This window comes from Sciurus carolinensis, chromosome 1 (genome assembly GCF_902686445.1).
Source record: "Sciurus carolinensis chromosome 1, mSciCar1.2, whole genome shotgun sequence".
NCBI classification, from domain to species: domain Eukaryota; kingdom Metazoa; phylum Chordata; class Mammalia; order Rodentia; family Sciuridae; genus Sciurus; species Sciurus carolinensis.
This window is the reverse complement of record NC_062213.1, coordinates 102,825,946-102,850,320: the sequence shown is the minus strand read 5'-3', so window position 1 is coordinate 102,850,320 and position 24,375 is coordinate 102,825,946. Positions and strand designations below refer to the sequence as shown.

The 24,375-nt window shown below is 36.8% G+C and overlaps 1 protein-coding gene across 2 annotated transcripts in view; it reads right to left on the bottom strand.

Annotated features, from left to right (window-relative positions):
• Nucleotides 1-24,375, bottom strand: part of Wars2 (tryptophanyl tRNA synthetase 2, mitochondrial) — a 74,420-nt gene that overhangs the window by 12,734 nt on the left and 37,311 nt on the right. For both annotated transcript variants that reach the window (XM_047562976.1, XM_047562977.1), the window contains exons 2-3: nt 19,065-19,322; nt 1,342-1,422 (exon numbers count right to left, since the gene is read on the bottom strand). In XM_047562976.1, coding sequence (XP_047418932.1) covers nt 1,342-1,422; nt 19,065-19,322 — 339 coding nt within the window. The remainder of the gene's footprint in view (nt 1-1,341; nt 1,423-19,064; nt 19,323-24,375) is intronic.

Below are 24,375 nucleotides of genomic sequence, written 5' to 3'. Positions count from 1 at the left end.
CTTCCTGACTTGTATAATATCTTTTTCTAAATAGGCTAAAGCCTCATGCAGGGGCTACTCTGTCTCCTTAACTGCTGTATCTCCAGCACCCAGCATGACATAAGACTTACAGAAGGCACTGCTGTCATTCACTAGTGAACACATGCTGGTAGAAGGCAGCATCACCGCCAGGCTGAGGCTGGGGTTTGAAATCCGTGTGCTTCCCACAAATAGAAATCATGGACTAGTGGAGAGGCTTTTCTAGAAAACCCGTGTGCTCACAAGACCCTTAGAAGCTATTTTCTAGGGGGAGCCTTCCTATTAAATTAGTATTTGGTGCCTATGAAAAGAATTTCACCATTAAACTTAGTGGTAGAGTATTATGATAAAATGGGAAAGGCTAACCTAAAATCAAAATTCAGTAGAGAACATTAGAGAAGCTCAAGACTAAGGCAAGGTCAGTGTCTAGACAGGGTCCACTTCCTGGCTCTGTGATGGTGCCTTCTCTTGTCCTTGCCTGAGGGAAAGGACAAAAGGTCTCCCTGGGGTCTGTTTTATAAAAGCACTAAATCCCATTCATGAGGGCTGCACCCTGTGACCTGATCACCTCTCAAAAGCTGCTCCTGTGGGGGTTAGATTTCAACAAGAACTTTGCAGGGACACAAACATCCATACCACAGCCTTCAGGCACTGTCACTACAAAGCCATTTCTATCTGGTATGCAAAGGTTTCTGAAGACCAACTTAAGGAAACCAATGGCCCTGAAAATATGCTCAAAGCCAGCTTGAAACTGAAAGTAGTGTTGACATAGCTGGGGCTACCTACCCTCAAGTTATCCAATTGCAAAAATAAGTGCAAGTAAAGTACTCTGAATTATCCAATTTATCTTTCTCAGTCAAACTTCTTAGTAAAAGTGTACCCTTAATTTTTCTGTGGGTTTGAACTGTTGCCTGGACTCAACTTGTTTAAATATTAAATAAAATATGTTGTCTCTTCTCCCCACAGTGAAAACATTTCTTCCTTACTGCCAGCTAATTCTACTGGGGATGGGAGGTGACTTTGGTAATTCAGAAACTGTGATTATTTGTTAATTACAACATGGTAGGTTTCAAATCATTAAGTCTATCCAAACACACACAAAAACAGTTAATAGGATTTTTAACTCCGAAGAAATCTTGGTGAACCCAAGTCACTTTTTGTTTAATACCGTGAAGCAGATAAGTGGAAGAGACTGTACCAGCCTTTCAGTGGCAGCACTCAAAAAAAGGAGAGCAAACTCAGGGCTCCCAGTGCCCAACACACCAGTAACCAGAAGGGAAAACAGTTTCCTTTCTGATTTTTAAGCAGACCACTGGTATTTACCTTCCACTGGTGTAAATGCTGTAATCGAGGCAGCCTGACCATACAGGTAAGGATCCAATTTAATTGTGTGTGTTCAGACACCTAAAGAAATAAAACAGAACATTAACAAAGGTGGCCAGTGTTTCCTTGCATGGAAGCAAACTCAACAGACAGCAGGTATTACCATAAATGATGGAAAATACCCCAGGTCAAGGTTATTGAAAGAAGGACAGGTAGAGAGGGCTTAATTGTGATTCATGCAGCATAGAATCTTAGCTGAAGAAGAATTATAAAAGTCAACTCATAAACCCACTACTGTAGTGTAAAATTCTCTCCACAACATCCCTAGCAAGGAGGTGACCAGTCTGTTTCAACATCTTCAGTGAGAGGGTTTCATTATGTACTGAGGCATCTATTTTTCCCTTCGAAAGCTAAACTTACTAAGAAAACACACACACACACACACACACACACACACACACACACACACAGGTTCCAAGTCCTCCCTAAACAACTTTAAAGTATATGAAAACAGCCACAATACTTCACATGTACATGACAGAGAAAGGCACTGAAATTAAAGATTGAATTTTTTAGATCTAGAGTGATTTGAATTTTAGGAATCACTTTATCATCCCATCATCTGCAAGGGTATTTTTATAATTTTTACTTCTTCCTCTTCTTTCTCTTTTTCTAATCAACAGGAAAATATCAACTTTCCTCAATTTGTTTTTTGTTTGAATCAAATTTAATCAAGTAACCAAACCTAGCAACAATTGGGATGATTCTTGGGCCCTGGCCACGTTCTAACTCATGACCTAGAATTTAAGTCCTATGCATCCCGTTTTTGAGCCCTGGGGATTCCCAGCCGTTCATCAACTGTGACTTTTTTTGTGTGTGTCCATATGCTTTCCTTAAAAAACAGAGACTGTTGCCAACTCTGCAAAGTGGCCCCAAATGTGTTCTTTGTGGGTTTTGCAAAAGGAACATAAAGGAATAGAGCTGAACCAGTGGAGGCCTATTTTACTAGCAAGGAATCACCATCTGGTATAAGATAGTTTCTCATTTTTTTCCTCAAGTTATAGAGAGGGAAGAATTGTTTTCCATGTGCTTGACAAGGAATCACTTTTAAAGGTTTGCAAGTTGCTGGGCTGAACCTGTCCTATTTCTGCTAAGAGGCATTTGGGTTTCATTGAGGCCAATGACTTTGACAGGACTGTCCAAGCAAACTGCTGACTGCTGCTATAACAAACAGTTATCAGACAAAACAGTAACTGGGGATGTAAGCAAGGGGATTAGAGTTGCTTCCAGTCATCAAGCAAAAGGCACTTCTAGTAGAACTAATACAGGGCTTTTTTTTTTGGCATGAAAAAAGTGTAAGAGAATTTTTTTCCCTTCTTTACTGAGTTGGGGGAAAGGAATGAAAACACAGAAAATAACCATGGACATGTGGAAAGAGACAAGATGACTCCTTCCCTTCATCTCTGGTTCAGATGCTTAGTTTTGGTGATAGGAAAAAAAACTATCACTGTCTCCATGAACTCAAGTATTTTCCTTGGAGAAGCTTTTTATTTGGACATATGGAATGAAACTTACTTAATATTTTTCAGAGAACTTCCTAGTATTTCCAAAATAGAGGGCACCAAATTAATTCAAATTATTCTCATGCAGAAAAAGTAGGTCAAAGGTCAAAGGCAATTACTTTTTCATAATTCAGCTTCCATAATTACATAAGAAAAGTATTACTTCAGAATTTAGTTCTCTTCCTATTCATGACAATTGCCTGGAAAGGTTTAGTTTTTTTATTTTTTTGAGGAAAAAGAAAAAAATGATAGGAATCTAATTACAATATTTTCTTGGGCTGTGAAGCCACAAAATAACAATAAGATCTGTTTTAGCCACAGAAAAACAAAGGCATGGGAGAAGAGATTGGTCACAAACAAGTCAACTGTGATAAGTTGAAAAGAACTGAAGATTTCTGACCCTCTAATTGTAACAAGTAAAGTCATGTATTCTTCAACCACACCAGTTTTGCCTGTCTTGTTCACTCCTGTAAAACACAGTCTAATGATCAGAAAAATCAGGAATTACACTCCATTTATGTATGATTTATCAGAATGCATAAATGCATTCTACTGTCACGTATAACTAATTAGAACAACTAAATAAAATAAATAAAAGTTTTAAAAAGTTTAAGGAAAAATAATAAAAAAAAGATCTGCCACCTCTTTAAAACACACACACACACACACACACACACACACACACATAACCTGACATTATATGTGCTCAATAAATACTTTTGAATGTATGACATCTACGAAAGGCTGCAGGAAGAATAGGGCCATTAGATTTGTCAACTTGTTGGTGATCCTGACAAAAGCAATTTCAAGGGAGAGATTGGGATGGAACCTAAATTACAAAGGCATGAAGAGTGGGACGAGGATGCAGGATATGAAGACAGACCTATGAGAAGCATAGCAGAGCGGTGAGTAGTACTACCTTTGGAGTATAGTTACCTGAATCTGAATGCTGGTTCTGCCACTTAGTAGCTGGGTGACCTTGGGTAAGTAACTTAACCTCCCCATGCCTCAGTTTTGTTATCTATGAAATTAAATTAACAATAGTACCCACAAAGGTGTTTAGAACAATACCTAGCACATATTAATCAATATTACTATTATCATTATAGATAATTTTTAGAATTCCCACATAACCTTTACTTAGTTTCTCCCTATGAACTAAAACTTGCATAACTATTAATACATTTATGTATGATTATCAGAATACATAAATGCATTCTGTCATGTATAACTAATTAGAGCAAAAAAATAAAAAATTTTAAAAGGTTAAGAAAAAATAAATTAAAAAATGATCTGCCACTTCTGAAAAAAAAAAAAACAGCCTAACATTTATATACTCAATAAATACTTCTGAATATTGAGTACTTTTTTGTGTGTTTAATGTCACAATGAAGAAACTAAATATAATCCATCTACCCTATTTAAATTTCACTAGTCTTACATAGTAAAATCTAAGTAGGGATATTTAGTTCTATGAAATTTTATTTATATGTGTAATACATTTGTTTTTAGGGAAAGATGAGATGGGTAGCAAATAGTGGTTAGAAAGCAAACATTTTGTTTCTCAAGGGAGGAAAGTCCTGCTGTCTTATGTACTAAGTAGGAGGAGAGCCAGGAAGCACAGGAAGGGAGTAAATCAAATAACACTGTTCCTAAAAGAGGAAAAGGAAAGGAGTCCAATACAGGTAAAGGAACAGGGGACTAAAACACCTTCTGCAACAGTGAGAGGGGGCAGTGAACATGGTTGAGGTATATCTTGTGAGCTAGGAGTGGAGAATGGAAAATTTAGAGGAATTCACTTCTAATGAGCTCTGTTATCTCTGAAAATAGAAGACAGAGCAATTAAAAACAAACAGGGTAAGAAATATACTCAACAGAATTCCTGGGTTCGATAGGAACAAAAAAGATCTTCCAAAATGGAGGGAGAGAATAAATGTTTTGTGGATATTCTTGTGGATGAAAAAGGCAGATGGCTCATAAAATGTACTTTTGGGAACTCTCTGAAATTCTTCACAGTACACTGAAATGTAATCCTTAAATAATCATAGGTATTTTTAATATTTGCAGAAAAATTCAAATCAATTCACTGCATTTTTAACTGACTTAGTCAGTAAGGACTTTTTAAAAACAGGATCCAAAAAGTGCTAAATATGAAGAATAAACCTTCATAACATAGACTGCAGGAACTTCTCTTTATTACACATTACCACTGAAAGAGTGGAAAGGCAAGATTTGGAATGGATTAAGACACTTGTGACCCCTGTACAGAACAGATTAGTATATGGAATGTGTAAAAGACTCCTATAAATTGATGCAAAAAAGTAGATAGCCCTATAAGAATTAGCCAAGACCATAAGTAATTCACATTGAATAAGTTATCCAAATGAGAATGTCAGAAAAATACTCAATTTCGTTAATCAATAGAGAAATGCAAATTTCGTACCTTAAATGCAAACTAAAGCTACATATGATATACCATTACACACTTACAGAATGCTTGAAGTGAAAAATCCAATAGTATCGAGTGTGGTAAGGATGTTGAGTAGATCTCATACACTGCTGTGGAATGTAAATTGGTATACCAACTTCGGAAAATGGGCATACACTAGCGCTCAACATTAACTTATCCTATGGTCCCAAAATTCCATTTCTAGGTATATGTTCAGCAGAAATGTCTGCATATATTTCCCCAAAGTAAATGTGCAGGCATACTGTAACAATCCTGGATTCTAAACAATCCCAATTATCCATCTGTAGTTGAATAGATACATAAATTGCAGCATACAAATAATAGATGATAGCAATGAGAATTAATGAACAATTAGATGGAACAACATGAATGAGTTGAAAGAAGAAAGTTAGGTACATATCAACAAAATGCGAGCATACTGAATAATTTCATTTATACAACATTCACAACCAGGTTATCTTGGGAGAGGGGGTAAAATGTGATTTGAAAGAGAAATGAACATTCTGGGCACTTACAGGTGTGTATTCAGTTTATGAAAAGAGATTGAGCTGTATACATTTATGATTTTGCACTAGTATGCATGTTTGTTATACCTAATATAAAGTTTACAGCAAAATTTTGAAAATATGAATATAAAAATTGAGTCAGGTAGTAAAAAACTCAATAGATGTGATAAATACTAGATTGCGTACAACTGAAGAGAGAATTAGAGAATTAGAAAACAGAAAGAAAAAAACAATCACTCCACAGAGAAACAGATGGCCCCCAAATCAAAGCCAAATATAAAACCTTTCAATGTGGTTAGATGAGAATGGGTTTCCCAGCACTGAAGAAAAATGAGGACACCAGAGCTGCCATCATACTGTGCACACTCAGGTTTTAGTTTTTGTTTTTTTACTTCTATTCCTTATTACACTCACTCCCTTTGCAATTTCATCTCATTTCACATAACCGATGACTTCAGAGTTACACCCCAGTCACACTTCTCTGATGAGCTCCAGATTCATGTAACCAGTGGTCTATTCAGCATCTCCTTATGGATATCTAATGAACGTTTTAAGCTCAACATCTCTGAAACTGACCTCCTGATTCTCCATCCCAAACCTGTCCACCCATCAGTTGTCCTGTTCCTGGATGGAAACTGTACCTAACCCTTACAGTTGCTTAGGTAGAAACTCTGTGCCAGCCTTCACTCCTATTCTCTTACACCCTGTATCCAACACATCTGCAAATCGTGTTGCCCCTATCTTCAAAATGATTCAGGACTTGGCCACTTCTGCTGTCACTGTGGCCTGGGGCACCATCACTTTCCTCTAGTTCACTATAGTCACTTCCTCAGTGGTCTCTGCTTCTACCCCAGGTCCCCTATAGTCTATTAGTAACAGAGCAGTCAAAGTAAGCCTTTTAAAACATACATCAGATCACTTCTTGGCACAAAACCCTTAAATTCTCATTGCCTTAGAGTAAAAGGCAAAGTCCTGTAATGAACTGTAAGACCAGGCAAGGTCATTTCCCCCTGTTCAACACTGTCACCCTATGTGACTCTGAAAGCTCCTCCAGCAAGCTGGTCTCATGATCCTGGGAATACAGGTACACTCCCATCAAGAGGCTTTGCTGTGGCTCTTTCCTCTGGAAGAATTTTCAAGTACCTGATACTTACCTGGTTAAATCCCTCCCCTTAAGTCTGCTCAAATATTATTTCATTAAGCAGGTATGCCCAGACCACAATGAAATAGCTGTCTGTTCCCCTCCACTCCACTCCCAATTCTTCATCTTTTCCCATATCACTTATCACTGTCTAATATACTTTGTGTTTGACTTAATTAATATGGTTATTATTTATTTTATGTTATCCCAACAGAATATAAATACTATGATGGCAAAGATTTTGGTCTGATATATTCACTGATATGAGTACTTAGCACAATGCCTAGGATATAGTAAGTGCTCATTAAATATTCATGAAATGAATGCATGAATAAAGTTAGATGTTTATTAATAAGAAATGCCTAAATAAAATGTTATAATAAATGTGGTATAATGGTATACTGTTCACGAATAAAAGAAATGAGCTAGATTTATATGAATAAACATAGATTAAAAAAAGTTTCATGAAAAAACTGCAAAAAGGTACTACGGCATTGCACCCCTCATGTGCAAACTTTTAAACAACAAAAACAAAAAGTTATATGTAATTTTAAGGAATTAGAAGTACAAAATATGAGCTTATGAAAAATAAGTGTGAAAAATGAGCTAGATTGATATGCTATGTATCCAAGGTTTTGGTTGCCTGAAGTTAGGGGAAAGTGATACAGGCAGTAGTAGATGTAGAGGGACTCAGCCAGGGAGAGGATAAAAGAGACCTTGACTTCACCTGTATATTGTTTTCAATATAAGAAGCCAAAATAAACACGACCCGATATTAACCATCTTCATTCAGCATTCCTGCATGTGTGGCATATCATTATCTGTATTTCACTGCGTTTAAAAATTCAAAAATATTTAATTAACAAGAACAATACTAAGGAAGAATGATTCCAAAAGATACAGCTGCTAGGTATCCATCACACCTAGTTAAGCAATTACTTGGTTCAGCAATTCCTGAATCAAATCTCTAAGATACTCTCTGTCCCTTAGGGTTTTACTGTTTCCCATATAAACGTTATCTTCCCAGGAATCAGGTCCTATAAGTTTTAGATAGGACACTTGGAAGACTATTCAGACTCACAAATTCCCATTTATTTCTTCCTCTTGGAAACTAGCAATTTCATGCTGAGTTATTTTTATTAGACTCTTATCATCTCCATGACAAATCCCTTTAACAAGAACCTTGTTTGGGAATCTGATTTTAATTAAAATAAATCTGTATCAATGATAAACTCTCTTTCCAACTGGTCTGTCTCCCGTCAGTACTTGTGTTTGCCAAGGAATATTGGTCTGTACACATTTGACAATCCCTATTTCTTTATCTACTACTTCCAAAGCAAAATAAATTTCTTCTATCAGTTCCTGACTTAAAATCACATCCATCTAAATTTTATTGTTTAATATGTACTCAGGTATGTGTGTATGCATTTTTTCTTTACCTGTAGCATTATATTTATCAGCTACTGCTAGGCTACATCAAGAAATAAACAGCCACGCCCCAATTTAGGTGGCTTACAGGAATGTTTCTCTCTCTTTGATATTACCTGTTAATACCTACAGACTGGCTAGAACTTTGCCTTACATCTTAACTTTCTAGGCTCAAATTGAAGGAGGCACACCTTTCTGAACACTTCATTCTCACATAAAAGATAAAAGGACATGAAAGCTAGAGCAAACGTAGAGGGTATCTGGGATACACAGCGATAAACAGAAAGGAATCAGCTGGGTGCAGTGGTGAATGCCTGTAATCCCAGCGGCTCAGAAGGTTGAGGTGGGAGGAGGCAGAGTTCAAAGCCAGTCTCAGCAACAAAGCGAGGTCCTAAGCAACTCAGTGAGATGCTGTCTCTAAATAAAATCCAAAAAAAAAAAAAAAAAAAAAAAATAGGATTGGGGATGTGGCTCTGTGGAGGAGTGCCCCTGAGTTCAATCCCTGGTATTCCCCACACCCCCAGATAAAAAAAAAAAAAAGAAAAGAAAAAGAAATGATAGTGGAAATTAGAAATAATTTAGCACTGAGTTATGGCGAAAATACTACATATCACAACTTTGTGGATGGTGACAAAATAGAATATAGAGGTAAATTTATACTCAATGTTTATATTAGAAAAAAAGAATGGCTGAGAATTAATAAGGTCCACTAGAAAGTTAGCAAAGAACAAGTAAGTAATTTCAAAGACAATATAAGGGAGGATAGAGTAATGAAATAGGCAACAAAGACATAGGAGAGAGCCTCACAAAATCATTTGTTCTCTGAAAAGAATCAGAGTTGCTTCCAGCTAAACTTATCAGAAACAAAGAACAAAGGGTATTTCAAGAAAAACAACCTGGAAGTGCAGGTTAAAAAGTGACAAAAGTTTAGCTTTCCAATGAGAATGAGAATTCAGAAAACAAATATCCATCACTGTGCTAGTCAGCTTCCCAACACTTGCAAACCTCCCTCATGAGCTAGCTGGTGGTATTAACTACATGTTTGGTTTTCTTGTCTTATACATATACATAAAATGTAATTTGTATGTTTTATGTAAGTCAGTCTTAAAATACATTTTGGAGATAATAAAGAATAGCTTTATGCCATTAAGCCAAGAAAGAATTACTTAAAAACACACTTCAGAAGCACACAATTACAAAGAAAAAGACTGAATTATGTACGTTAAAATGAAAACTTCTGTACAACAGACAACACTCAAAAAGATAAGCAACGGGCTAGAAAAAAGATAACATATAGCAAAGATAATATTCAGAATATATAAAGAACTCGTACAAATCAATAAGAAAATACAAACGGGTTCTAGTGATATAGCTCAGTGGTAGTACTTGCTAAGCCTGCATGGCACCCTGGGCTCATTCCTTAAAACCATACATACACAACACACACACACACACACACACACACACATACATACACACATACATACACACACAAATCCACAATTACAAAATGACTGAAAGATATGAACAATTTACGGAAGAAAATAAAAGGGTTCATAAACGTGTCTAACCTTACCAGTTTTCAAGGAAATTCATATTGAAACAACAAGGTAGCATATTCCATCCATTATAGTGGCCAGAGTAAAATGTCTAATAACACCAAAATTGCTGAGGACTTAGACCAACAAGAACTCTCTTGTTAGTGGGAATGTCAATTAGAATTCAATTTGGAGAGCAATCTGCCAACAGTCAGAAAGGTTGACCACATACATATATCATACATTCCACTCTTAGGTATCTAAACTTAGAGAAAGTCTTTCACATGTACACACAAGTTGTTTCCAAGTATGCTCACTGTAGTATTGCTTACAGTAACAAAAAGCTGGAAAAAAAAAAAAAAAACCTAAATATCCTTAGCCAGGAAACTGAGAAAATAAATTGTGACAGAACCAGACAATGGTATATTATACTGCAGTCAAAATGGACTAATTTCAGGCATGTAACATTGAACAAAATAACTAAACATGTAAGAAGATATGCAGCATGATACTATTTACATGAAGTTTTAAAAATGTAAAAGAAATCATACAGATTATGATCATATCATATTCAATAAAAATATAAACATGTGGGAATGATGAATATCAAAATCAATAGAGTGGTCACCTCTGGGGAGGCAGAGAGTGAAATGGGATTAGAGTGAGCTAAACAGAAAGTTTCTATTATATTTGCAATGTTTTATTTCTAAAATATAAAAACTACACGAAGCAAGTACGCCAAAAAGGTTAGGATTTCAAAAGGCAGCCAATCATCTTCGCACTTTTCTGAATGGCTGAAGTAATTCTTTAAAGCTTCCCCCCAGAAGAAAAACCCTTCAATGAGAAACTCTTCTGAAACTATTTCATTACTGAGGATAAAATAAGTTTTGCCTTTATTTTGATCTCTGTGTTCTAATCCCAGTTAACCTTTGTATAAATCCTTTACAAAATCAGGGAGCCTGTGGAGAGCTGTATATGTACAGTGGACTAGGGTGACAGTTAACATCTTCCAAGTATGACATGTCATTTCATTTAAATTCCTATTACTGACATTCTAAGGGGGATTCAGGAAAGCTGAGGAACTGGCCCATTATGTCACAACTGAGAACAGGTGACAGTGACACACAAGCCAAATGTGCCTGGTTCCAAAGCCTGAGTTTTTCCACCATGATCTGATAGCAGGACAGGAACTCTTCTTGAAGGTATCATCAAACACTGACCGGTTCCTGTGTGGAGGATGGAGGCAAGACACACACTGTGACTCATTCATCAAGTCACACAGGGGTACAGATTTGGGTAAGGAAGTGGTACTGGTGGAAACTCTGGAGAGAAGAAATGTATTGAGTTTGGTTTTATGATCATTTTCCCAACTTCTCCTTACTTATGCCACAGGTCATGTAGATCCTTACCTCCAAGAGAAACTTGAGAGGTAATACCAGTTTTACAAACAGACCCCCAATCCTGTCCCTCCATGCAGATGGTTGTTTGTTCCCTTTCTATCAGGAGCAGAACATGTACCTGTTGTTGGTATTGATCAGCTCAGAATTCAACAAACATAAACACGTACTCAAATGTGCTTCCAAAATCACCAGGACAAATGAAGATGACAGAGACTGTCCATTTTGGGCCTTGATTAAACACCTCTAAGAGAAGGGACAGTGGGGTCAGGTATAGCTTTCACTTGTATGCAGTGAGCCAAGATTCATGTAGTCAGTTCCTTTGGCAGTTCATTTGGAAACTGCTTTCCCTACAGCCCCCTTTTATTTATTATTATTATTGATTTGAGTTTCTTGGGAAACAAAACATAACTCTCATTAGAGAACAAGGCCACATTCCAAAGCTACAGATTCTATTTTCCTGCCTCAACTTTTCCAGGGACTGTCTTGGACCTTATATAACATGACATCGGATGGTCTAAACTGTTCTGTTTTCCTGCTGTGGCAGGAAGCCACTGCCTAAAGCTATGTCTTCTTCCACTTTTTATCTTCCATCTGCAGAGTGATTAGATTGCAGGGAAAGTCACAATGAAAGCTGTGGATACCTGTACTTCAGAGATATCTGTGGGACTCAGATTGGATCTGCACTGAGGCCTGCTGCCTGCTGGAAATAACGACCACTGACTTTGGCAGTGAGACGGAAATCTCTGCCAAATGCACACACAGGCACTCTGTCTCTCTCCCCACTGTGTGCATATATGGGTGTTTGCGCGTGCACATGTGCATGCGCACACACACACACACACACACACACACACACCTTTAGAAGAAAGGATTTGTAAGATTCTTCACATATGGCAAACATATTTTAGGGGAAGCACCATGACTACAGGCCAGTGGGAGAGAAAAAGAAAATAATGAGAAAAATCTTCAATAAGCCTAAATTGTTCCAGTCAGGCTGCTGAGAAAGAATGCAAAGGATGGGAGATGAAAATTATTGGTAAAATCAGCATTGCAGAATAGCTAAATTCTTTCCCTATTTCACATCATTACTAGCGCTCTTTCTGATGTACAACATAGCACATGAGAAAACCGTCTGTACACTTTAGTGGTGAATATTTATAAAAACACATGTAAATGTAAAAATACACAATGGATACACTTGAGAAAAGCGTATAACATAAGGAATATTTTTCTCTAATTCACGATTTCAAAAATTCTTAATTTTACTTATAAATAATTGTGCCCATATAGTTGCAGGTGTAATTCATTGCAACTGGCATTGACTCCCACTGTTTTAAGTATAAATTTCTTTCTAAATTCCTATCCTCTCCATCACATATTTAATGAAATGCTTAAATGTACTAGAAAACTCTCAATACAAAGGAACAAACAAAAACCCTGTTTTTAAGTATGGATGAATGATCTCTTAATTATCTGCTTATAAATTAAGAATTGATTGATTCAACAAACTTTTCGAAATGAAACCAGAAAAGAGTTCTTCAATGTCTGCTTTAAAGAGATAATTGATCAAAGTGAATTAGATCATCTGAATACAAAATATACTGACAATAAAACGTCTACATAACTTGGTGGGTGTAGTGACCGAAATGTGGACCTAATGTTCTCTGGGTCTCACTGTAGAAGGCCTTTCTAACTAAGTGGAGATTAGCACTGATGTATTTTCAGTAAGATGACCATGACTGCCACCTGCAGAATGCACTGCCATTCTGAGAGTCCAGGCAAGAGGTAATGAGGGCCCCCTGAGTTCTGCTCCAGCTCCTCAAGCTCCTTCAGCCAGCAGCCCCAGGGGCACAGGCCTGGGAAGGGGTGACCAGCAGGGGGCAGAATAAGGTTCCTGCCCCATGACTACATCTTCTAAAAGTAGTGCCTTAGTGAGAAAGCAGAGTCCTGGCTCTGCCATCTAAAGCTGTACAACCTCAGCTAATCAAGAAGTTATATACTTTGAACATTTACAAAATAGGACACATCTCTAAGATGGTTTTAAGTACATTTTAAAGTTTACTTAACCTCCTCATGCTCTAATTTAATCATTTGTAAAAGAGATAACTAACTCTTGTGGCTATTCTGATGACTAAGAGAGAAGTCATACATATGAAAGGAATGGAACACAAACAATAGGTGTTGGCATGGATGTGGGGAAAAAGGCACACTTTTACACTGCAGGCAGAGTTGCAAATTGGTGCAGTCACTCTGGAAAGCAGTATGGAGATTCCTCAGAAAACCTGGAATGGACCCACCATTTGACCCAATTATCCCACTCCTCAGTTTATACCCGAAGAACTTAAAGATTAGCATACTACAATAACACAGCCACATCAATGTATATAGTAGCTCATTTCACAATGGCTAGACTGTGGAACCGACCTAGATGCCCTTCAACAGATGATGGATAAAGAAACTGTGGTATATATGCACAATGGAACACTATTCAGCCATTAAAGAAGGATACTATTGTCATCTGTAGATAAATGGATGGAACTAGAGAATATCATGCTATGTGAAATAAGCCTGTCGGGGTTTCCGGGACCCCCAGCCTTGGGCACGGTCAAGATGGCGCCTGGCGCTGAGCCAAAAGCGGCCAGCTATACAGTAAACAACCAGCGAATTCCAATGATTGGCTAGTTAACGATGTGATTAGAGCATGCCCCCCTTGTGTACCTATTCTATGCCTGCAGCTGTCCGCGCGTTTACCTCGTGTGCTCTCCCCTGATTGGTTGAAGTGTATATAAGCTTGATGGGTGGGGGAGTGAAAAAGAAGCTGAGAGTAGGGGTAGAAGCGAGGAAGAAGAGTGCGAGCGAGGGCAAGAGCCGAGTGGGAGAAGCAGAGTGGCCGAAGCAGGTGTGAGCCGAGCGGGAGAAGCGGAGCGACCGGAGCAGGCGAGAGTTAAGCAGAGGGAAAGAGAGCGAGAGAAAGAAAAGAGAGAAAGAGAAAGAAAAGAGGGAAAGAAAGGAAGACTGTGCACAATAAACTTCCAAAGCTTCAGACGTTTGTCGTGTCTCTCTCTGCGGGCAGAGGGAACGCGATATAAGCCAATCTCAAAAAACCAAAAGTCGAATGTTTTCCCTGACAAGTGGATGATGATACATAATGGCGGTAGGGGGTAAGAGAAGAATGGAGAAACTTTAGATTATGTAGAGGAAGATGAGAGGGAGGAGGGGGCGGGGATATGAGAGATGGTGGAATGAGACAGAGATCATTACCCTATGTATATGTATGATTACACAAATGGTATGAATCTACATCATACACAACAGAAATGAAAAGTCGTACCCCATTTGTGTAGAATGAATCAAAACACAGTCTGTAAAAATAAAAAATTAAAAAAACTGTACAAAAAAAAGAAAGGGCTGGGTAAACCTTACTCATTTAAAAATATTAGTTTTCTAATAAACATGACTTCCCTTTGTTATGAATCTTAAAATGCTGATCATTGTTATTTTTTTCTGTTCCCATTCATTGAAGACTTCCTGGGTTGATTATCTCACACCTGCTTGAATGGTTACTAGTAAAAGGTAAGGATAATAAGTGTTGGCAAAATGTGGGAAAAGGGAACTCTTGTGTGACGTTATTGGTAATAGAAATTAGTATAGCCATTATGGAAAATGGTATGAAGGTTGCTCAAAAATTTAAAAATAGAACCACCATATAAACCCACCCAAAGGACAGTAAATCAATGTGTGAAAGAGATATCTGCATCCCATGTTTAACAAAGCATTATTTACAATAACCAAGATATGGAATCAACTTATGTGTCCATCAACAGGTGAATAGATAATGAAAAAGTGGCATTTACACACCATTGAACACTATTCAGAACTAAAAAAGACGGGAAAAGAATCCTTTCATTGTAACAACATGGATGAACCTGGAGAATATCATGATAAATGAAATAAGCCAAGCACAGAAAAATGAATACCACATAGATCATATGTAGAATCTAAAACAGTTGAACTCATAGAAGCAGAGAGTAGAATGGTGGTTACCAGGGGAGGGTGGGACAAAATGGGAAGATGTCCATTAAAGGACAAAGGATACAAAATCACAGGAAGAATAAGTTTAATAGACCTATTGTATAACATGGTGACTATTGTTTATAACAATGTATTGAATACTTGAATATTGCAAAAAGAGTAGATTTTAAGCATTCTCACCACATAAAATTATGTGAGGCGATGCATATGCTAATGGGGTGGATTTAGCCATTCTACAATCTATACATACATCAAAACATCACATTGTACACATAAATACATACAGTTTTTGTCAATTTAAATCAATGAGAAAACAAAGACTATTGTTAATTATTGATTTTTGGATCACAACCATAGATCACAGCCATGGTGATTCTTTCACGAGCTAGAGCACTACACATATGGGGCCATGTGTTCAGAAATAATCCTTCTGGAGACTAGCTTTATTTGATTATACTCCATTAGAAAAGGTTCCAAGCAGCAAAGGCTAATACATGGCTTCACGGTCTTAAGATAAAGCATGAGGAGGAGGACCTTTCCATCAGTATCCATGAGCAACCTGAGGCTTTATGGTCTTTCTAAAGGAACTGATAACTCATGTTCCTCTCTAGGCGCTCTGCAGGCACGAGGCAAACACACATTCGATTTGAACTAATGAATACAGCGACGAGCAACTCTATGTAGGATAGTAGTTAATCGTCACTAAACTCTGGTTACACAGATTAGTGCAAAGGGACAGCAACACAACATTAAGGTTTATTTTTAAGTTTAAAACAACTATAGCAAGTAAAAGAAAACTTGGTCAATATATCAAAAGTATGAACAAAAATAGAACCATAAAAATCAAAATTTAAAAATTTTTAAGTACAGAAGGACTAACTTTATAGGAAGTGATATAAAATTTGATCAACAAATCAAAAGGCACATAGACATATAAAGTCTTACAATCTATATAATAAAATATGATGTGTAGACTTTGTTAGATCTTCAATCAAAGAAGCCAACTACAAAAACTTTTAGGAGAGAATCAGAGTAATCTGGGTATTAGATAATAATATAAAATTAATAACTTTGCTGGTGTGATGATAGCATTATGGTTATATATAAAAATTTCATTAACTTACAGAGAGGCATACTGGAATATTAAGGAAGTGAAATGCTGTAATGTGTAGTATCTACATTAAAATGCTTTAATAGCAACAAGAAAATAACTTGATGAGATAAGCCACATCATGTTAAGTGATGGGAGTTACAATATACTATTCTCATAAATATTAAAAAGTTTTCTTTATTAAATATTAAAAAAGAGGAATGAGAGTCTGATAAAATATCTGGTGCATCTACACAATAAGGTTGGTTGCCTGATCCAAAAAAGAAGGGAATGGCCAAGTCCAAGCATGTCTTGTGGTCAGAAAGACACCTGAGGAAATCTCTCACATTAGCTTTGATGGAAAAATTGTGGAATGTAGGCAAAATGAGTACTTCCCTCAAGTTTTACTGGCAAACTAGCAAAATCCATCCCCCTCCGCAGAGCTGATGTCAGGGGTGGCAGAGAGGGAACTGTGATGGCTATCTTCAGAGCTGCACCGAGGCTATGAGGAGGCAGGCACATTCCTCTCAACATTGGCCACCTCCACTCTCTGACCTAGACCCACAGCCATCCTGGAACCAATGAGCTCATTAGGCATCTTTCAGGAGAAGGTGAATTTTCTTATCCTTCATTTATGAGAGAGTTCATACAAAGTCTCTCATACTGAGGTTTTACTCTATCATAATGGCTATTTTAAATGACAGAGTACCACGTGGAATTATTGAAAAGTTTAGATGATTATGAAGGTCACTGCCAAAATTCCTTTGCAAAGGAGACAACATTTATAATATCCTAATAGGGAAATATTACTCTATGGTAATTATTCCTGGAGGAATAAGTTCAAAATGCAGTCATTGGATATGGCTGTAAATAAACCTTTAATTTTAAAGATTACTTATAAAAGCAATCTGGTAAGTAGTTATTTTGTGGAGAGTAGACATATTCATCTCTAAGAAATATAGGTGTAGGTACTTCTTACCAGGAGTACAAATTTTTAGAAACAACATCAAATAAGGATCAAAAGAGAGCTTATATCAAAAACAGCTTAGATGGAGTGAAGATGAATGTGCTTTGCAAAATGCATTATGTGACTCAAGAAGTGGCTCTGATGATGACCAGCTCTCCAATGTCAGAAATAAATGCAAAGAGTTTGAATAAATGTTATTTCATGAAATATGAGAGTTGCATAGTCTCAGAGAGAAGGTGAGAGTGCTTCTGAGGTAGGATGACCAAAAGTGAGAGAAGTGGGTACAACTGGTTGGAATATGGTAAAACCTGAAGGCTAGGGATGGCACATAACCCATGTCTCCAAGTATTTGAAGAACAGGTGTGTAGAAGAGAGAGCTAATTTATTATTTATATTTAGACAGCAGAAGTTAAATGAATGGATGCAAATCAGAGAGGCAGATGTTTGCTCAACTAGAACTTTATAACAATTAGATTGATCTAGAACTTTATAGCAATTAGATTTATCCAACATTGAATTTGAAAATCATGTGTAAGTAAAGGTTTACTGAAGAATTATAAGGAAGTTGGAGTACATTGTCTTTTAGCAGTTCCATTCTATTATTTCATCAAAATATCTACACGCTGGCAACAAGCTTAAATTGATAACTTCATTTATTTTCCGAAGATGCTTTTCACTCAGTGTGTGTGTATGTGTGTGTGTGTTTTTAGGTGTTAAGGATTGTACCTAGGGCCTTGCATTGAGCGATACCCCCAGCCCTATTGCATATTTAACTGGCTGATCTATGTGAATCATTACATTAAGTTCTGTGGGTAATAATACATATTAAAATAATGATAGAAGATTATGATCAAGGAAGGTCATTCCTTGGCTGGGGTTTTGCTGCAGGTTAAAGCAGATATATAATGAGGGCATGAATCACAATTTTTATCTTCTTTGTTAGGGCGTTTCATAATTGCCCTCTCTCTGGGCCAGGCTCTCGGCATGTCCAAGAATAAACTGATTCATCCATAGTGAAGATATGAGTCAAATATTTTGGCTTTGCTCTGAAGCCTTTCTTGGCTTGGACACAAGATACTGGGACTTTGTCTTCCAATTTCCCAGCCTGTTCTATCGAATCTTTTCAAAAGCTATTAGACAAAGAATGAACAATGGGGATTATCCAATAGACCTTCCAAGTGCAATACCCAAGAAAGCAACATTGGAATTACATAAAACCACTGGTCACTAAATTCTGTCCTTGATCATAAAGAGATAAGTCAATAGCACAGAGTCACTGGTTCAAATGCAAAAGAGCAAAGAATAACAATTCCAGGATTAAAAGTACTTCTAAGATACAACTTTTTTGATAGAGGGAGAACTATATATTTGCCAAGTCCAGGGGAAGAAAAGTTGAAAAACACTATTGAAATATGAGGATACTTAATGATAAGAATACAGAGAAAACATTAAACTGAAATGAGTGCATTTGATGAAGTTGCCCGTGAACAAGAAAAAAAAAAAAAATGAACAGAAGCTAAATGAACCAAATTTTTCCCTAAATAATCTAAAACTAAAAAATGTTCTTGATTCTAATCTGAGATGCTGACCTGAGATTGTTGAAAAAGGATGCTTTTTTCTGGGTTTATGCCACAAGCAAGAAGAGCTGCAGTCATATCCAGAATGCTCTGCCGAAGGATGGCAGGGTCTTGAGGGATGGTGATGGAGTGGAGGTCCACGATGCTATACAGCACTGTGTCATGTTCATCCTGTAACCTCACCCAGCTCTCAATGGCTCCCAGGTAATTTCCCAGGTGGGGGATTCCTGTAGGTTGAATACCAGAAAATATCCGCTCCATGCTGTTTTTCTGAAACAAAGAAAAATAAACATATTTACTTTTGAGGCAGAATCCATGAATTCTAGGCTCATATTACGATAACTATGATGGCTAGTTCTATTTTTGCAAACTGTAATTTGACAGTCATTCTCATCAAGCATTTATCTTGTGTCTATACTGTGCAAAACCACCATGGTAGGTGTTACTGAAGACTGGAAATGACATTTAATTTTCTTTTGCACTTAAAAGCTTACAAACACAATGATACATAAGAAGAGGACTGCAATCCCAAAAGAATATGTTCTAACCAGAGATACAGTATATGTTTATGAAAAGGTAAGTAAAGGTATAATGTGGTAACATAATCATGACTAGGTAGAAGAGATGAATAGTGGGTACAGGCAGCAGTTCCCCAAGAAAAAAGATGACTGGTTCTGGCAGTCAGTGAGAAAGGCCTCAGACATAGAATCATATTTCATTAGAGAGTAAAAGAGGCTCAAAGCTTAGTCATGTGATTTCACTTAATTTGCAGTGAAGGAAATGAAGGCCATAGCTTTAGGGTTAAACACTGGTGCTATTTACTGAATTTAAAAAAATAATTGCTGATAGTATAATTTACTGTGTAGAATCTTGGATTAAAAATTAGGAAATATACTTTATTTCTATTATGATTATGATTATGATTATGATTATGATTATTATTTTGGGTACTGGGGATTGAACTCAGGGCACTCAACCACTGAGCCGCACTCCCAGCCCTATTTTGTATTTTATTTAGAGACAGTGTCGCAATGAGTTGCTTAATGCCACGCTTTTGCTGAGGTTGGCTTTGAATTTGAGATCCTCCTATCTCATCCTCAGGAGCTGCTGGGATTATAGGTGTGTGCCACCATGCCCTGCTCTATTATTATTTTTAGAGAATATTTTTTTTTTTCGTGCTTCAGTTTCCTTTTAATTTTGATAAAATTCCATTTTAAAAAATATCTTCAAAAGGAGTTTTTAATTCTGCATGATTTCCTAAATTATAAAAACATTTTTTGTCATGGTCATGTTTTCTCTTTGGATTATACATTTTAATAATAAAATTTTAATAGGAAAATGAAAATATGCAATACAGGGTTAAATAAAATGCTGTTTTTTTCCCAGAATGATTTAATATTCTATAGTGAAAAATCTCAAAGCGAGTATGTATCAATAAATGTGCTGTAATTAAAAGGCTCTGGAAATATAAAATCCATCATTAATATTTTAACCACCATTACAACAAAAAATTAATAATGGTGGCCATAATTTAAAGGACAACTACTATGTTGCTGGCATTTATCTCAGTTCCTTATAAACACTGATGTATTTAATCCTCACAATACTCATATGGTAGGCATATTATTATCTTCAGTGTGGAGATGAGAAAACCAAGACTTGCCTATTTTAATAGAGCTCTCTTGGTCACACAGCTGAAAGTGGTGGGATTGGGATTTCAGTGCAAGTATCCCTGACTTCAAAGCCCAGGTATGCTCTCTCCACTAACTACCAGACTTCATTATATTTGGTATGCTAATTCTGTCCCTTTTCCAGAGGCTTGAAAAATTGCAAAATAAAGTTATAGGAACAAAGAAGGCCATTCTTCTACCTTTGTGTAGAATGTGCCCTGTTTTTCTGGTGTACATGTGTAGAAACTCTGTCACAAGATGCACACACACATCTGCAACTATCCTACCATGTGGTGGATTGTTCCTCTACATTTCTGTCACCAGTTCATGTTGTGCCACCTCCCCTCAACATTTGGTGTTGCCAGTCTTTTTGTGCTTTGCTAACATGGTGGCGATGAAGTGGAATCTAGTTATGATTTAATTTCACCTCTTTGCTTATTAAAGAAGTTGAGACTTTTATGATTATTGGCTATTTTTACTTCTTCAGTCAAGAGTTTATTCAAATTGTTTTGTCTGTTTTTCTCAGATTGGATTACCTTTTATTTATTTAAGAATTTGTATATATTCTATATAACTAATACTTTGTCAATTATATAGAAAGCAAATATATTCTCTCACTGTGTACCTATTTGTCTTCTCTTTACATATCTTTTGATGAAGAAAGGTTTCTAACTTTACCAGCCAAATAGAGATAAAATTTTGATGACAATCTGTTGAAATTTTTTTTTTAATTTTTTTTAGCTGTCATTTTTTTTTTTTTTATTTTATTTTTTTATATTTATTTATTTTTTTTAATTGTATACAAATGGGATACATGTTGTTTCTCTATTTGTACATAGAGTCAAGGCATACCATTTGTGTAATCATACGTTTACATAGGGCAATGATTGACAGGGGTTATGTTGAGTCTTATAGAAGAAATTATTCAATACCCTAAGACCATGAAGATGTGTGCATGTATACATACATATGTGTATAAATCATGTATGTGTGTTCACTTTAAAGTTGTATCTTCCACATTTATGTTTGTATTCATCTGGAGTTTTTGCATATGGCCTGTGATAGGCTTCTGATTTCTATTTTCTTTCTTTGTGTGTGCGTGGGGGCGGTGGTCTACCTTCATGGATATCTGATTGTTCTAGCACCTCAAACTGAAAAGACTGCTTCTTCTCATTACTCTGAATGCCACAGCTGTCATAAAAGATTCTCCACATGAAGAATCTGTTAAGAATCTGGTCTTTCAATCCTGTCCCATTAGTCTATTTGTGTCTGTGCCAGTATGACACTATTTTTTAAAAATAAGTCTTGGGATCTGGTAGATCAAGTCTTTCTATTTTTCAAGAATATTTCACTTGACCTTGCTCCTTTATACTGAATACATTTTAGAATCAGCTTGTCAAGTCCCGAGAGAGAGAAAAAACAATCTGTTGAAATTTTTGATGGGGGTTACGTTGAGTCTTACACATGGCTTTGGGTAGAACCCCCTCTCTAACCCAATGCAGGAAACCATACAGCAGATGAAGGCTTTATCTATAAAGTCAACACTGAGAGCTAATCTGCTTTAAACATGTGAATGTTAAGACTACTTAAAATTTCCCCTTCCCCTTCCTCAAGAATTCCAATTAATACAAATATTAGTTTATTTCCCACTCTACTACTAGGATGGCAGCTCTAAAATAGAATGCCATAGTATAAGTTACATGGTCCAGAATTGTACTTGATCTAAGCACTCAGGAGGAGACCAAAAACATCTTCAGCTCTGAGGATATGAAAAATATCATTTACATAACAGAACAAATATCATCTAACTACTCAAAATCTTAAACATGGCACACTAGGTCTTCAAATAACCAACTTTTCAAATCACAATACAGAAACAGTGTTTTGAAAACGATTTCCAGTTGAAGGTTGAGGGAGGGAGGGCGGGCGGGAGAGAGAAACACAAAGAGTACATCTTATGAAGCTTCCTCAAGTACCTAGGGACCTTAACCAGTTCTGGGTTCCTGATATGGGAATAAGCAAAAGAGTTTTCAGTGCAGTAAAAAAATGATTAATGAGTTTTAAGGCTGATTGATGAAGAGAGAAAGCAAAGCAGAAAAACAAACTCTGAAGCTAATAAATGGAAGGGAAAAAAAATACCATCCTGAAATACTTGACCTAGGAAGAAGAGGGACTGTTTATGGTAATGTAAAGGGTTATGAAGACCGGGAATACTAAACTGAAAAAAAAAGGAATCTGAATATTTCCACATAAATTCCTCCATGGTCAAACTAAGAAATTATTCCCCAGGAGAAATGGAGAAAACAAATTCTTGAGAAAACTAGAAAAGAAAAGCACTAGAGGAGGGACTGTGGGAAAAAAGAATTCTGGCCAGTGGGAATGGGCTAGACATGATCTAATACATCTTTTCCATTCTCTAGTTTCTATACATCAGTGCAGAGGGAATGATATTATCAAGAAATAAGAGCAACAAGAAATGTTTTGTTCAATTTTCAAGGAGCTATTAAAAAAAATACAGCCTCTAAATGGGAACTGGATTCCTGGTCTTAAAATATACAGAGAGCATCCTGCTCTTCTACGGTGAGTTTATGTTCCCGTCTGTTCCCCTGCAAGAGTCAGCAGGCAGCCTGCCGGCATGGCAGGGGAGATACGCCTGGTACCATGAGATCACGGGGTTGGAATGTAGAGTTTGGGAGGTGGGAGGATGGGGGTTCTGTGTTCAAAAGCACTGGAGCTGGAGAAGAATGAAAATGAATGCATGGGCTTCCCAGTGGACAGGGGGCAGACCACAAAGAAAACAGCTTCAAGACGAGCCCACAGGATCTCCCTCACCCATGGGGCAGGCAGGAGCACCAGCCCACAGTTCCTCTGGGCTGGACAGAGGAGCAAAAGTGAGCATTTGTACAAGTCAGGTCTTCATTTTTATTCCAGGCATATTTCCTTAATAAATGCCACGTCCAACCAATGCACCTATTGGCCTGTTTTAGAATCGGCACTACCAATGGGACTTGATATATTCCAGAACGGAGAATGGGTGTTCAAATCAGAAGCAGAACAGATTTACCAATTTCACAAACACAACTGAAGCTATTCCTGAGTAAGGTACTGAGCATAATGAAAGTTCATAACTTTCTTAATTTTAAAGGCTACTCAAAAGCAATTGAAAAGTCTTAAGCTATCAATTATGGCAAAAGACAAAGTTCGTGATTCACTAAGAGTTTCTGTCTTTAATCCCAAATAGGATACATTAAAAGTAGGCTGCCTGCTAGTTGTGAAACACTCAACTTCAATATAGTTGTGGGAAACAAAAAATTCAATCAAAGATTTCAAGACTCTCTAAAAAGTCCTGCTATACTCAGCTGTAACATCAGTTGTTCAATCATTCTACTTATTTTTTAATAGGTGCATTATAATTACACACAGTAGTGGGATTCATTGTGACATACTCATACATGCACATAACATAGTTTAATAAATTTCATTCCCCAGTATCTTTTCTTTACCCCTCTTCCCTCCCCTGAATCCCTTTCTCTACTCTACTAGTCTAGACTCTGTTCTTTTTTCATGAGGTAGCTTTTTTCTTTCATTCATTCATTCATTCTTTTTTTTTCTTTCAATACCCTAGTACCAAAAACAAAACAAAGGAATGACCT